General features: G+C 42.4%; 1 protein-coding gene across 4 annotated transcripts in view; it reads right to left on the bottom strand.

Moving 5' to 3' along the window:
• The window catches only part of MSH3 (mutS homolog 3), a 94,148-nt gene that overhangs the window by 73,468 nt on the left and 4,938 nt on the right, over positions 1–15,742 (bottom strand). For all 4 annotated transcript variants that reach the window (XM_085566389.1, XM_085566386.1, XM_085566388.1 and 1 more), the window contains exons 4-8: positions 15,048–15,260; positions 13,584–13,700; positions 12,711–12,828; positions 12,050–12,195; positions 10,894–11,060 (exon numbers count right to left, since the gene is read on the bottom strand). In XM_085566389.1, the coding sequence (XP_085422515.1) occupies positions 10,894–11,060; positions 12,050–12,195; positions 12,711–12,828; positions 13,584–13,700; positions 15,048–15,260 (761 nt within the window). The remainder of the gene's footprint in view (positions 1–10,893; positions 11,061–12,049; positions 12,196–12,710; positions 12,829–13,583; positions 13,701–15,047; positions 15,261–15,742) is intronic.

The following is a 15,742-nucleotide window of genomic DNA, read 5'->3' as shown; positions in this document are numbered from 1 at the left end:
TTACTCCAACTTTGTAACTCAAGACTGAGTAACATATCCTCAGTTATTACCAACCAATTAAATGGTTACAATATCAGAGGGAACAGAGGGATAAAACCAGTAAGTGAAACTGAGTTTTTTGTCAGATAGATTTTTGTTCACAAGACACACGGCCCTCTTCTTGTTCACAGTGTCTTCTAAAATACAAGTTGCATTAAACCTAAAGTTGCAACTAGTTGTTTTAAAATACAAGAAGGTGTTGGCATAAAATACAAGAAGGTGTGTCTATAAAAATGTTCCCAGCAAAATCCCAAGAACTCCTTTCACCTAGCTTAACACGAAGGGTACTGGTCTAGATTCTGCTCATAGTCAGTGATGAGAAGTACCTGAAAACACACCCCTGTTAACACACATTAATTCCTTCATGTTTTTGAAATCCTTCCTGTGCCCAGGCTGCAGCAGAGGGATTTCAGATCCTGCTGAGTCCTCACTCAACAGCCAACTCCAAATGTACCACTCTCAACATGGCCACACTCAGGACAAGCTCTCGTTATTTAAAAAACAATCAGAAAAAAGGATTACGTTACAAGGAAAAGGTTTCTTGGTGGTTTTGGGTCTCCATTTACTGCTGCAGCTCTCTAAGATGCCACAAAAACTTTTGCCACGATCAGTTAAAAAGAGGCTGTGGGAACACAACTCTTTAACCCTCCTTAAGTCAATTTTTGACTTAACCCACCAGCAGCACTCCAAAGCTGCTGGTGAAACTCCATGCTGGGCATCCTTTCCTCAGAACATTAAAAACCAAATGTGTTACTCTGCAATTAATAACATCTGATAGTCTGCTAATTATATACCACAGAATGATTAATTGATAGAGTGTGTGGCTTCCCCTCTGCCACGGCTCAAAAATTACATCATGGCTTTGAGTACTAAATAGCAGATTCCAAAACAAGCATTCCAAAATGTAATTTAATTGAAGTTAATTACAAGTGCATTTGATGATGGTATTTATGAAAGCATTTCTTTGCTTAGGCAGCCCAAGGGCACTGGCATTCAGATTCTGGTGCCAGGGCAGATCTGTGTTCTGACTCAGGATGGGGCATTTCTCACACCCTGACTGCTTTCACACAGGGCTGTTTCCACCTAGATTAACTCAAAGCACCAATTCCAGTGTTACCTTCCAGAGACAAACCAAGCTGGGCTTTTTTCTCAAAGCCATGAGCAATAACATGAGCACTGTACTGACAATATACACAGGATGCATTATGGCAAGGCTTAACTTCTCCACTTCAAGATCCAAATTAATGTGCTATCTTTTCAGACAATTAAAACAGCTTCACAAATCAATTAATACTCTAAGTAAGGATTTCTGACAGCTACACAACTGTTTCCCTTTAATTAAAGGGTTTTTCCTCCTCTTCCTAGCTCCTTTTCTTTCAAATGAATATGTTTTTCTTTTTTGTTTTTGTTAGGGGAGTGTTTTTTTTTCCTTGGTTTGAGTTTTGAGGTCTTTTGTGGGTGATTCTTTTGTTGTTGTATTTGTTTTTTGGTGGTTTGGGGGCTTGTTTAGGTTTTTTTGTGTTTTTGGTTGGTTTTTTTGGGGTTTTTTTTGGTAGTTGTTTTCTTTTTGCTTAGCAACAAAAAAAACAACAGCACTGCCCTGGGAAGGGTTTGATGGACGGACTGTTCAGGAATCAGGAATCAGTTGGCTGTGCACATCTAGAGGGCAGGGGTCAAAGGCTGAGTCCCAGTGGATATCAGTGATCTACACCGGGTCAGGGCTGGATCCGGGCTGGGCTGAGCACAGGGAGCAGCCCTGGAGGAGCCCAGGGGTGCTGTGGGTTGGGGCTGGGACCCAAACCCTGAGCTGGTCTGAGCCCAAATCCCAAACCCTGAGCTGGGCTGAGCCCAGAGCCCAAACCCTGAGCTGGGCTGATCCCAAATCCCAAACCCTGAGCTGGGCTGAGCCCAGAGAGCCCAATCCCTGATCTGGGCTGACCCCAATCCCAATCCCTGATCTGGGCCGAGCCCAAATCCCAATCCCTGATCTGGGCCGAGCCCAAATCCCAAATCCCTGATCTGGGCCGAGCCCAAATCCCAATCCCTGATCTGGGCCGAGCCCAATCCCAATCCCTGATCTGGGCTGAGCCCAATCCCAATCCCTGATCTGGGCTGACCCCAATCCCTGATCTGGTCTGACCCCAATCCCAATCCCTGATCTGGTCTGAGCCCAATCCCAATCCCTGATCTGGGCTGACCCCAATCCCAATCCCTGATCTGGTCTGACCCCAATCCCAATCCCTGATCTGGTCTGAGCCCAATCCCAATCCCTGATCTGGGCTGACCCCAATCCCAATCCCTGATCTGGGCTGACCCCAATCCCAATCCCTGATCTGGGCTGACCCCAATCCCAATCCCTGATCTGGGCTGACCCCAATCCCTGATCTGGGTTGACCCCAATCCCAATCCCTGATCTGGGCTGACCCCAATCCCTGATCTGGGCTGACCCCAACCCCAATCCCTGATCTGGGCTGACCCCAATCCCTGAGCTGGGCTGACCCCAATCCCAATCCCTGATCTGGGCTGACCCCAATCCCAATCCCTGGTCTGGGCTGACCCCAATCCCTGATCTGGGCTGACCCCAATCCCAATCCCTGATCTGGGCTGACCCCAACCCCAATCCCTGCTCTGGGCCAGCCCAGAGCCCGTGGCCCAGCCCAGCGTGGACACCAGCCCAGGGCCATTCTGCCCCTCTGCCCCTCAGCTCGGAGCCCTGCAGAGCTGCCCCAGCCCTGGGCCAGCCCGGGAGGAGCTGGAGCTGCTGGAGCCGGCCCAGAGGAGGCTCCAGGGTGAGCAGGGGATGCAGCAGCTCTGCTGGCAGCAAAGGCTGGCACAGCTGCCATCGCTCACCCGGCCAGGAGAAGCTTTGGGCTGAGCTCAGGGCAGCCTTGCAGTTCTTACAGGCAGCCCATAAGGAAGATGGGGACAGAATCTTCAGTAGGTCTGTTGAGACATGGCAAGGGGTGATGCTTTTAAACTCAAAGAGAGCAGATTCAGGCTGAACATGAGGAGTATTTTACCATGAGGATGATGAGGCCCTGGCACAGGCTGCCCATGAGGAGGTGGGTGCCCCACCCTGGAGACATTAAAGGTGTGACTGGACAGGGCTCTGACCCACCTGCAGCTGGGGGGTGGTCTGGATGACCTACAAAAGCCCCCTCCAACCAAAGGCTTCTATGATTATATGAACACCACCTTGCTCTTCAGAGTGCTCTTCTGTTTAGTAACAGGTCCTGCAAGACCTGTTCAGTAAAAAGGAAGATGCACAGCCACAAAGCAATAGAAGGCACACAGTCAGATGGCAGGTGGCTGTCCAGGAAAGTTATCCTTCCTTTCCACACCCCTGCACTGCCCAGGGCATGTGACAGATGAGGCAGGTTGGAGAGGTGCCACTTGTACCCTCCCCAAGGTTGTACCTGCTGCTTCTCTCTCCACCCAAAGGTCCCCTCAGCCTCAGCTCTGCAGAGGGGGCTGCAGGAGCAGGACAGTGCCAGGCTGCCAGGAATGCCTGGAATCTGGCTGGAAATGGGGACAAGGACACCCCAGACACATAAACAGAAGGGCAGAGACAGGAGGAGGTGGCAAAGACTCCAGAAAGCAGGAGCACAGCTGTGAAACAACAGGCAGGAGGGATGGAGGGGCAAACAGTTATCTTCCACCTGACAGAAGCCAGCCTGACAGGCACAAGAAAAAGCACAAATACACTCAAATATATTAGCTGGAAAATGTTCTTAAGTACATCTACCTCCCTCTGCATAAAGTCTTTCACATAAGCTGAAAGCAAGTGTCTTACACAAAATCTTTTTACTTTAAAAAATACTGTGCTGCTAAGTAATACAGAGTTAATTACAATAGTAGTGATTTCAAATTCTCTACTAAGAACTCAGAAAACATTCAGGTGAATTTTGAACATCTAATAGTCATTTGTACTGTTACAAATTCCCAGAGGAAGAGTCCATGCCTAAAGCACACTCCTCAGGAGTCTAATTTACCAAAAGACTCTTACCTCTGCCATACACAGGAAAGAACAACTGTTAAAAGAGACAAACATTCTCAGTTGAACACAAAATGTAGCTGCTAAAGATAGCCCAAAAGATAAATCTTGTTCCTTTCTGCAGTTCATCAGATTGATGGCACTTAACCCACTTCAGTTCCATTCTCTTCAAAATTAAGAAAACAATTACATTCTGGATTTATGAAAAATAAATGAATTTGTGGCCTTTCACTCTTCCCCAGCTCAGGAGGGGCTGGGAACCAGGACAACAAGAGCTTTACTCTCCTCACTCCACATCACTGCTACCTTCAAGTCAAACATGCAGACAGCCCCAGTCTTCCTCTCTCCCACATCGTCTCACTGACATCACTGCCTGGATTAAAACTGCTACATTTCTAATTCCTGGCAATTTCTAACTCCTAACAATGAAGGCAGGAAACAGGGGAAGAAGTAGTGTTTGAGAAGTTAACACATCCAAGGTATCCTCAATGCCACTGTTTCACAGGGAAGGAGTTATGTGCCAAGTCAGCTTCAAAGCTGAATAAATTATGAAAAAGCAGCCCTTATTGAAACAAAATGCTAGGATTTTAACAAATATGCCAAACATTCACAGACTGATTAGAAAGATTCAAATTTGCACACCAGTTTTAAGAGTTTAAGATTCATTCTCCATTTGCATATGTGAAAAACTACAGCATATGAATATATACTGAAAGAAAAAAGAAGAAACTTCACAACCAGAGAGGACAAAAAAAAGTACCACAACTTGTCACCTCCTACAATTTCTGACCTGTCCTGTAATAATAAATCAATCAGTTGCCAAAAGATGCTAATAAACATGCTTTAAAGTTTTATTTTTCCTACTTCTGTTTATAAAGTAAGGTGTTTTTTCCCTATGTAAAAGTTAACTTCTTGATACCAAGAAACTGGACAAGCATCAAGGCTCAAGACTTAATTATTCTCCATTTAATAATTTCTACCTCAAATGGAGGGGAGGAGAAAAAAAGTCCACAGCCATGAATATTACTAATCTGTGCAATAATGCCACAAACTCAGCTGCTGAACACAGCACATTTTCCATGCTTTGCAGTCACTTGAGCAATAATGCACCCTTGAGCCAGGCGTGAGTCTGGGGAGGCTCATCAGAACTTGGCCTGGGGGGAAATTTACAAAAACACAAAGGGCTGGGCAAGACAAGGCCTGCAAAGGCCACTTGTTGCTTAAAAAGCAGTGCTAACATTTTTTATCTAATTTATCATCCAGGGTAAGGACAGTGCACTGCATTCTGCATTTGGACACTGGGCTTTGAAACTGCCTCTTCACGTCCCTGCAGCAACAATTCCACATACATGGGTGTGAAAAACACCTACCACTTGGTTTTTAAAATTTTATAAGTTTAATAATAATTAAATTGTTATAAAAATAATAATACAATTAGAGTAATAAAGTTTAGAGCTAGGACAATCAGAAGACGATAAAAAGCAAAGAATTACGGATGTCTGGATGCTCTCAGACACTCAGTCATGAAAAGCATGCCTTGTGAACAAAGGAATAACCTTAAACCAATACATTTGTTGCATATTCATACATCCTTCTTGGTTATGCATACATTCTATTCTAAACAAGAAACTCTCTCTGATGTATGTCAACTGTTTCCTTTAATCCCCACTGCATCTTCCAGTCTGAGCAAGGCCTGAAGAAATTAGCTTCTTCTGATAAGAAGCCATAAATTCCTCTCCTTTGGAAGATTTAGGTGCTCCTCCAAGTGAGTATCTCATCCCTAAAAAAAAACTCCCCCCACATAAATTGTTTCTATTTTAACATTATGTTGTAACCTAAAACTACATTTAACACAATATGTAAGAGAATTAATACAGCATAATTTTCTAACATTACACATATAATATACATTGTAACATTTGTGAAAAGCCAATCATAAATATGCATTTTTCACATAGGGGACAGTAATTCCTCCTAGAACACATCCCAAACTTTGAGGGGCAGCCAGGCAGGTGTGGCAAATCAATACACCTCACTCTTCAGCAATTTGTCAAACAAGAGGTTGTGGATATTCTCAGTTCAGTCAGAGAGAAAAAGAGAAAGATTTCTGCCAGGCTAAGTCTGCGAAAAAGTCCCAGAGGAATGTAACAATCATTTTCTGTTTTCCATCCATATTGTTTATAGATATGTTCTACCACACTGACCTAAGTCCAGTGCACCAGTCAGGTGAAATGTTTTTGCTTTAAGACCAATGGAATTAATGCTCACAATGTTCTCTATAAAAGAGAGAAGTGCTTTTGATAAAGGCTCATTTTGCCTTCTGAAATCGTGTGAGTCATTTCACCCACCCCTGGCTCAACAGTGTCAAGAGGTAAGCCCCACACTCCCTCACCTGCAATGCCACAGAAAATAATGAATGCCACTACTGAGAACAGCAGCATGTCCTGACTGAGACAGGATAAAACTGCCAAAAAACACCATCCAGCAACTCTTCCAGGCCACTGGAAGAGGTGACAATACTGTGGTGGAATTTGAATTTTTTCCCCTGTCCATTCAAAAGGAGAGAGCTCTGTCATGGCCACAAGCAGATGGCTTCACAGACCATGGGCTGGACTCTCAGCAGTGCAAAACACCTCTTTGGTCAGTAAATACCTGTCCACTGATGCATTTGGGCTTTGTATTTACAGAAATTTAAACAAAACAGCTCACAGGCTGGTTTTGCACTTCAGTTGCTTTTTTCTTCCCTGCTGCAAATTTAACTGCTTGCAGCTTCCACTGACACAAAACATTCTCAAGATGGTTGTCACAGCTTGCCTTTCACTTACAAATCCATGGGGACATTATAAGCTATACGAACCATGAAACTACTGTTTTTTATGATCACCAGTCCTTTAGACACTCTCCACTCCTCTCTGTTCCACCACTTAATGTGCAATGCTGTTTACTCTCACTGTAACACTTTGGGGTCTTGTTTTAGCCACTACAACCCTTCCTGTCCTTGCTCACCTGCAAACCTCAGGAGCTTTGTAAATAAATGCACATGCCCTTCACAAAAAAAAAAAAAAAAAAAAGAAAAAAAAAATCCTCAACATTAACTACATGAATGCAACCTCTGATCTGAGCAACCAGCAGTCACATATAAAGACCACAAAATTAAAAGCACTTTGTGCACAGTTACAAGTCAGAGTTCATTCCAGCTCAGTTTCTACTTGACTGATGACACAAATCCATAACTCTGTCCCTGACAGCAATTATCACTGAACAGCACCATTGACCAAATGTCATAAATCCACTACAGCTCACTGTAAGAGACCATGACAGAAACGGGAGAGGAACAAACCTGCAGAGACCTCACCCAATACAGTTTAAAGCAGAGGCCACTGCTAAACCAGAGGGCTATTAGCACTGCACTTAGCAGAAAGAGCTTGAAATTATATTTGCAGAGGTCCTGGAACACAAATTAAAAAGGCTTGTGTTGAAAATAATGATGGAGGTTCACCTGCTTGAGGGATTCCATCATACCTGGAGAGAGAGGATGAGTTTTAGTTCTCAATGGGTCTGAAAGAGAAGGGAATTCCAGGGAACCAGCTCCAAGCCAAAGACTACTGCAGTTCTCAGGAGAGCAGAAACCTGAACCCCATATTCAGAACCTTAGGGTTACCACAGGCAACAAGCTGCAAACCACCTGCAGCCTAAACCAAACAGTGCAGACCTGGGTGAAACACTGCAGGTATAAAGTTATTTGTGATCAATGTTTTCACAGGGTGTCCAAGAATGCTACAGAATGAAACACTGCAAAAAAAAGGGGCAAATGGCAAAAAGAGTACCATGGAGTACTCTGAAGATGCAGTGAATTCTTCATGGAAACAAGAAAGGGACAACATGAGAGGAGCAAAAATATCCCAAAGGACTCTCAAAGAAAAGATCAGGAGACCAATACAGGCCAAGTTTTAAATCAGCCAACATGATAAGGAGGGTGGGTGCTGACCCTTGACTAGAAAGAACATGGGAGTACAAAACACTCTGTTCTTCAGAAAAAAATAAAAGTATTTTCTGAAGGCAAGACTATTTCTTTGCTTTCTAGAAAGAAAGAAATTAAACCCATGACAAGATTTTGCTCCAGGCAGGTCAGCACTTGCAAACAGATGTTACTAACAGCTGGGGAACAGCACAGTACCCACCAGAACAGTTTGTCCTGAACCACTTTTTGTAACCTACTTTTAATATAAGCCTTGCTTTTGAAGGAAGGCTCTTCACTGGCCCCCAGCTCAGTGTGCTTCAATAGTATTTTCTAGCCATTAAATCCACCCCACAACAGTAAAGAATGAAAAAAAATCCCTCACAGAAAGGGTGAAGGGAAACACAGACTTTCAACTCTTTGCAGTGTAAAGGGGCACTGAACTAACTCTGGTCTTCTCTCACAAAGCTGAAGCACTTGACCTTAGCTCAACATTTTATTTCATTCTTTTGGTAACCATAAGCACAGTCTTTGTGCTGGACACATCACCTTGCACATCACTAGTGACAAGCTCTAGTACACAACATCCAACACTAAATCACCCCTGCTGCAACACTTTCACTACACAGGAGTAAATATACTTCTCTTCCTTTTTCCCTTTCTCTTCCTCTTCTCTTCCCTTTCTCTCTTTCCCGTCTCCCTTTTCTTTCCCTTCTCTCCTCTCTTCTCTTTCTCGTCTCCCTTTTCTTTCCCTTCTCTCCTCTCTTCTCTTTCTCGTCTCCCTTTTCTTTCCCTTCTCTCCTCTCTTCTCTTTCTCGTCTCCCTTTTCTTTCCCTTCTCTCCTCTCTTCTCTTTCCCTTCTCCCTTTTCTTTCCCTTCTCTCCTCTCTTCTCTTTCCCTTCTCCCTTTTCTTTCCCTTCTCTCCTCTCTTCTCTTTCCCTTCTCTCCTCTCTTCTCTTTCCCTTCTCCCTTTTCTTTCCCTTCTCTCCTCTCTTCTCTTTCCCGTCTCCCTTTTCTTTCCCTTCTCTCCTCTCTTCTCTTTCCCTTCTCCCTTTTCTTTCCCTTCTCTCCTCTCTTCTCTTTCCCTTCTCCCTTTTCTTTCCCTTCTCTCCTCTCTTCTCTTTCCCTTCTCCCTTTTCTTTCCCTTCTCTCCTCTCTTCTCTTTCCCTTCTCCCTTTTCTTTCCCTTCTCTCCTCTCTTCTCTTTCCCTTCTCCCTTTTCTTTCCCTTCTCTCCTCTCTTCTCTTTCCCGTCTCCCTTTTCTTTCCCTTCTCTCCTCTCTTCTCTCTCCCTTCTCCCTTTTCTTTCCCTTCTCTCCTCTCTTCTTTTTCTCTTCTCCCTTTTCTTTCCCTTCTCTCCTCTCCTCTCCTCTTCTCCCAACCTCTCCAAGCTCTAGTCTGCTGTCAAGTCATACTTCTCTCTCCCATCTCTACCCTGTTTTCATCATCCCAGTGTTTTGCAGCTGCATCCCTAACACACAAAGAGATTAAGACCCTTCTTGAATCACAAGATCTGGCTCCCAGTGTTTTATTTAGAAAGGTCTTTAAAATATTACAGAAATTAAACTTTTTACAGCTCAGGGAAGATTGTCAACCACAGGTTTTAGAAAAGAGCGGCTAAAAGCTGAAATCACCAGATACTGGGCCAATAACCAAACCTGAATACTACAAACATCTCAGTATGCATTAAAATGAAATTACTGCTGTACAAAAGAAACTGTACAAAAGCAAACCTAATTAAAAGCACAAGAAAGCATCATATTGAAATCACTTAAATTACTATGAAATACTTCAGGGCCCTCTAGTGGTTTAATCTCTGGTACGAGAAAAAATCCACAAAGAATTGTTTTTAAAACAAGGCTACTGAGGTGTAGGGCAATAATGTGTTCTATTTTTGTCACTTTCATGTAATTAAGGGCATTTAGGCTAGAAAGCTGCCCAGTAAATTACCAGTAAGATGAAAAAACTACATACTAATCCCTGTTCACAAAATCAGCTAATGGGTAGCATTTTTTGTCTTCATAAAAACGAGAAGTCACTCATTAACATTCTCAACTGTGCCACAACCAAAAAAACACACACAAAAAAAAATCACAACCACTCTCCCAAATTCGCACCAGAATGACTATTTCATTCAAAACTGCAATGTCAAACTCCAAACCAGCTCTCTACAGCCCAAAACTGCATGGCTAAAGACAAAAAGTGAAAAACTGCAATTTCCTAAAAAAATTTGCATCTGCAAGATTTCATGCCCTCTCTTCAGAAGACTGCTTCATCTTTCATCTATCACCGTAAAAATTACATCCTACTCTGGCTTTACTACACAGAAAAAGGAACAAATATACAGAAAACAGGTCACAAATTTCCTCTTGAAACATGCCAAGAGAATTCAAAGCAAAGAGATGATCAGTCACAATACTCCCAGATCTGTACCCAAGTCCTACATGGTGTAATAGGACAAACAGGATCAAATACCTTTTGCAAGTATTTTCTACACCTACAGTAATAGAAAAGGAAGTCTCATGTCTTTTAGAGACCTCAAAACTATGTCCAAACAGGGCGAAAAAAGACATATAACACCTCTTTTAGATCTGAAAGGTAAGTGCATGAGCTTGGAAATTATTCCGGAAGATCCTGTGATCAGGAGTGTGGTGGCAGGACCATGACAATGACAATGATAAATCTTTCACAGGCCAGAGTCAGCAGCCACGAACTTCAGTCTAAACACAACTTAGGAGCAAGTGCCCAGAACTCTGAGAGATTTGGGGAGCTGTGAACTCAGCAGGAAACTGCAGCCACTCTGGAAAGGGCCACGACAGAACTACACGCCCATAACCTGCTCCTGGATCTCAGCTCCACCATGGGAAAGAGAACCCCGAACAACAAACCCCCCACAGAACTCACCTCATGGAGGTTATACTGTGGATGAGCTTTTCAGATTGTTCTGACAGCCTTGATGGAAGAATTATTTCAACTGGCTGCAGGCGCAGAACCCGACTCTCCAGCTCCGAGCGGGAGGCACAGTCCCGAAAACTGTCAAAAATCACTTCTCCTGTAGTTGGCTGGATTGCCTGCCAAACAGAAATATACACACATATATCCAGCGAACATTCACTTTTTCAGGGACTGCTTCAGTGGCTCAAACTGTTAACCAGAAAAACAATCTAGGGTGTAAAATTATACCACACCCCTACACACAGTGAAAGCAGCAGATCAAAAACCTGAAAGTGCTTTTTTTTTTCAAACCCATGATACAAAAATAACTTCAAAACACTAACACAACTTTGTCTTGGTAAGTGGCAACAACACCTTACAAATGTAAATATGCTTTTGTTCCTACCAGCCCATTGCTGTTCAATTTTTAATACCAGATAAATCTATTAACTGAAGTCTATGAAATACACATGTAATTCAAACTGGAATTTGAACGCTTGCTTCTGTTGTTCTCTCCCAGCAGCAGTATGACATTCAAACAGAGACACAATCAAGATACTCTTTAATTAATTCATTACCAGCTGACTGGGCTTCAGTTATCACTGTGTTTTGCTGGTTAAACAAGACTGGGTTTAATCTTCACCAGTACAAATCTGAAGTGTAAGTGGTAAAAAATCCTCTAAAGAATGTTATTTTGTAGAGGAAAAAAGTTCTCACAAGCTTTAACATATTGACCCTAAAAATGTTTAAACATTGAAATTTGTAAAGCATCTGAACTAATGATTTCCCTAGTATGTTTGGTTAAAACACTAGTATGTTTTCAAGTGAAACAGGAGCAAAACCAGCTTGATAAATGGTTCAACTATCCACTCCATATCTTTTCTGAAGTTTTCAAATATAAAGCCATCACAGTTCACACATAGGTACCTTAACTAAAGTGCTTCTTTTTTGCAAAAAAAAAAAAAAATCATTCCTACTCCCCCGCAAAATAAAATCTGAAAGACAGAGCAGCCATGAATTTAACAAGGTAGCCACCCACCTCCCCAGAAAAGAAACGAAATGCACAAGAAAACAACCCCACACAGACTAAAACCCTAAAACACTGACTCCAGAGAAACTAACTTACCACAATGCCTGTGACAATGTCACCTTTCCTCCGGTCCTTCAGGCTGTCTCCATTTTCACAGATGCAGAGGAGGTAGTTATCAGGGACATCTGCTGTTACCTCTTCAACATCTACAGCATCGTCCAGCTTCAGCAAAGGGTTCACATGTAACAAATGTCAAAAAAAATACTGCACAGATTTGGGTGGACTGTTCACAGATCTTTCCAGATCTAAGTTCTGTAGTCTCAGACATTAATCTAACCATTTTTTTAGCTCCTCATATCTATTAAGTTTGTTTGAGAAATTAAATTTAAAACGAGGTAGATAAGACAGGATAGGGCAAAACAGAAAATGGAAGAAATCAAATTAATTGATTAAAAGCTGTTTCTCTCTCATTTTAACACTTTCTAGACAAGACCTGCAGGACACTGCAGTTTTGGTACATCCACTCATGACTTCAGAAAGCAACTACAGCAAACACAACAAACCTACAGCCCTGAGGAGGCTAAATTGTTTGTAAATACAGCAAGATGCTTTACCACAACATAAAATTAAAGGAACTTTATTTCCTGCTGCCACTCTTATGTCAGCCACTAGCTGCTCATGTTCCATCCTGGTGAAAACAGTAGAATCAAGGCCTCCCAAAGGTTACTCTGAAACCAAGTTTATTTGAAAAGGATATCTTCTCCAATAAGTGTAGACTTAGTGTAGAGGGCAGTCAGCTTACGGCTGAAGAGAGAGCTTTTATTTTCTCCAGCAGCTTTCAGTGCTGCAGTCTCCATTTGTTTAATTACTCCAACCTACATGAAGACAAACAAGAAACAAAGTCAGATCTCTGGTAATAAATTATTATTTTTACTATTCTATATATCTGGTAATCTTTTAAGATGTGCAAACAACAAATGCATAATTCAAGCTGGAATACATCATCAACAGAAAGGGCTCTCACATTAGTCCTACTAATGAGATTATAAGGCAGTGCTTTTCCTGACCCTTTTCCTACTCCTGACTGCCCTCTCAACTTCTGTACCTGTGCTTCTCGTCCTATTTTGAAACAATTTAGCTGGACGTCACTGCTTATTAGAGAATGGCTGCTTGCATCCAATTTAGAATCAACAAGTCCTTTTCTTAGAAATGGAAGCAGAAAAAGAGGTTATCACCAGAAAGCCACAGAATTACAGGGATCCAGAACAGGAAGGAACAGAGGAAAAAACAATGGGCTGGGATAAGAAAAACAAGGATGTGAGGAATAATAAAACAGAGAGAGGACATGTACATTTCTCCTTATTAAATGCAAAAGCTTGATACTGAAACACTGAGAAAAATAATTGTTCTGGAACTGTTCCTGAAAAAATGAAGATATTTCTATGAATCTGCTAATGGCTCATGACACCCCCAGCACAGAGAAATTGAAACAAGGGGAAGTTGGCCATTTCTACTGCAGGAACCAGGGATAACGAGCTGCCCACTTCTCAGCTGAAACTAGGTGCTGGTACAAGCAGTGCAAGTTCTCTCAGGGCTGGTCTGTACTCAATTAGCAGGAGTCAGGGGCAACCTTGTGTCCCTTGGCTACCAGGCGGCGCACGTGGACGAAGAGCCGGTGGCTGGGGATGCTGGCAGTCATGAAGTTGTGATCCAGGTGACAGTAGATGTTCAGCTCCTTAGCTGCAATCTGCAACCAGAGTCAGCACACGGGTCACAAAGTAATTTAAGAAGGTAAGGAGCTTATCTCTATGACAACAGTGATGCACAACTACAATTAAAAGCTCGGTGACAAAGGGAAAACATTCCAGGAGAAAGCCTGGAGGGGCCCCTCCACCTCCCTGTCCCAGCACTGCCATAAACAGAGGATTCACTATCACAGGCTGCAAGGTGTCAGGTTTTAAGGTTGCACCTTGATCTTTACCACTGTGAGGTAAACCACCCACACTGCACACACAGGGTCTGAAACACAGCTCAGCAAAAGGTCAAATGATTTTCAAGCCACTGCAAACCCAGCAGGAATGGAAGTATTTGGTTTGCAGTCATAAAGATGGGATTAACCCGGACAATCAACTAAAATACTGAAAAATCAATATTGAACAGCCGTGGAAACTAAACACTTAATAAAAAAGAGTAACAACACTTACTGAAATGTGACATTATCATGTGTGATGTGTATGGTGTTTCTGCCCCTTAGCAAAGAGGCAGATGTTCACTGAGCAGAGAATGGGGTGCTAGGCAGGACCTGCAGGCAAACACTGACCCATCTATCTGAACAGCATATTTCTATTTCTGGGCTTTAAGTACACCAGCAAATGAGCAGACAAATTACACAGCACAAGTATGATGGGGAAACTGAATTCCCAGTAACCAAGCAACATTTCTCACTGGTCTCAAGTGTGAAAACAGCACCAAAGAAAGGTTGGTAGCAACGACTTTGGGACAGATCATAAGGAAAAGCATTATGAAACATTTACAAACCATCACTTTAACATTATGTTTGTTATATAGTCCTTTCCAGTTCCTACAGATCTGCCATGTGTAGGTGCCACATCCCCGCATGCATTCAGGATGATCTCTGCATCCAGGCTACACCTGCTATATTCACCTCTTCTAACACCACTTGCTCCACTGCCTTTCAATCTGAAATATCCCTAATGTCATACATTGCAATTAGATATATATTATAGTAGAGTTCTGAGCCATGATATGCAATTCACCTCAGAAAGTTTTTCAGCTTTAAATCTCACAAAAATTTATTCTAGGAACTCACCTGAAACCCTTGGTATACAAGACAGCAAGCACTAACATATGATTACAAAACAATAAATGCCATTTTGAAAAAAAAAAGTGCATAATGGATAGTCTCGAATTTCAGCACGCAGAGATTTTTCATCCTGATTTCAAGTAACAAAACAAAACAAAATACCCCTTAAAACTTATGCCCCCAAAGAAGTCTCCCTTCCAGAAATGGCCACAGGCCTAGGATGACACCAACATGATCCAAGTATCTTTCCATAATCTTGGAAAAAATTACCTCTGCATCTTGTCCAAAGAACCGGTATTTGTATCCACATTCCACACACAGAACAGCATCTTTATACTTTTTCTTCATTTCTATGAACTGGAGTTCTAGTGGAGTGTAAATGCTTTTGGTTCTTCTATTAAGATTTGTCTCTGATGAATTTTGAGAATTTTCATAAGACTTAAGAGATGCAGAAAACTGACTAAGATTACATTGTAACTCCTCCTGTAAATAAAAGATGGAAAAGTGGAAAATTAGGAATCATCAAACAAATCAAATCACCCCCTCCTTGGTTTGCACTCACTCACAGAGCTGAAGACTGCTCTTGCATTGAAGAGCCCCCAAGCTGCAGCACAACTATTGCAGCAGGATATACAGAACACAGTGTATTTGGAATGAAAAGGAATTAAAAAGTAATGAAAGACAAAACTAGTCAGTCCTCAAGACACCTGAGGGGAAATCACAACCCTACTGTATCATAAGCTCTCAAAGCCCAGACCAAGACAATGCAGGCTGCAAAGACTGGGCAATCTAAACAGGCCATACATTGAAATAAGGATGAATTACTGCTCCAGTTTACAGGTAAGAAACTCCAGCACAAAAAGATTAATGCTGTTTCAAAAATCCACAGAAAATTGAGAAATAAACCAATTTCAGTCTCAGTTCCCTGTCTCAGACACCAAAACTGTACTCCTTCTCCAGTCTGC

The sequence above is a fragment of the Lonchura striata genome, chromosome Z, assembly GCF_050655825.1.
Source record: "Lonchura striata isolate lonStrDom1 chromosome Z, ASM5065582v1, whole genome shotgun sequence".
Taxonomy (NCBI): Eukaryota; Metazoa; Chordata; class Aves; order Passeriformes; family Estrildidae; genus Lonchura; species Lonchura striata.
This window is presented reverse-complemented; position numbering and strand designations above follow the sequence as displayed.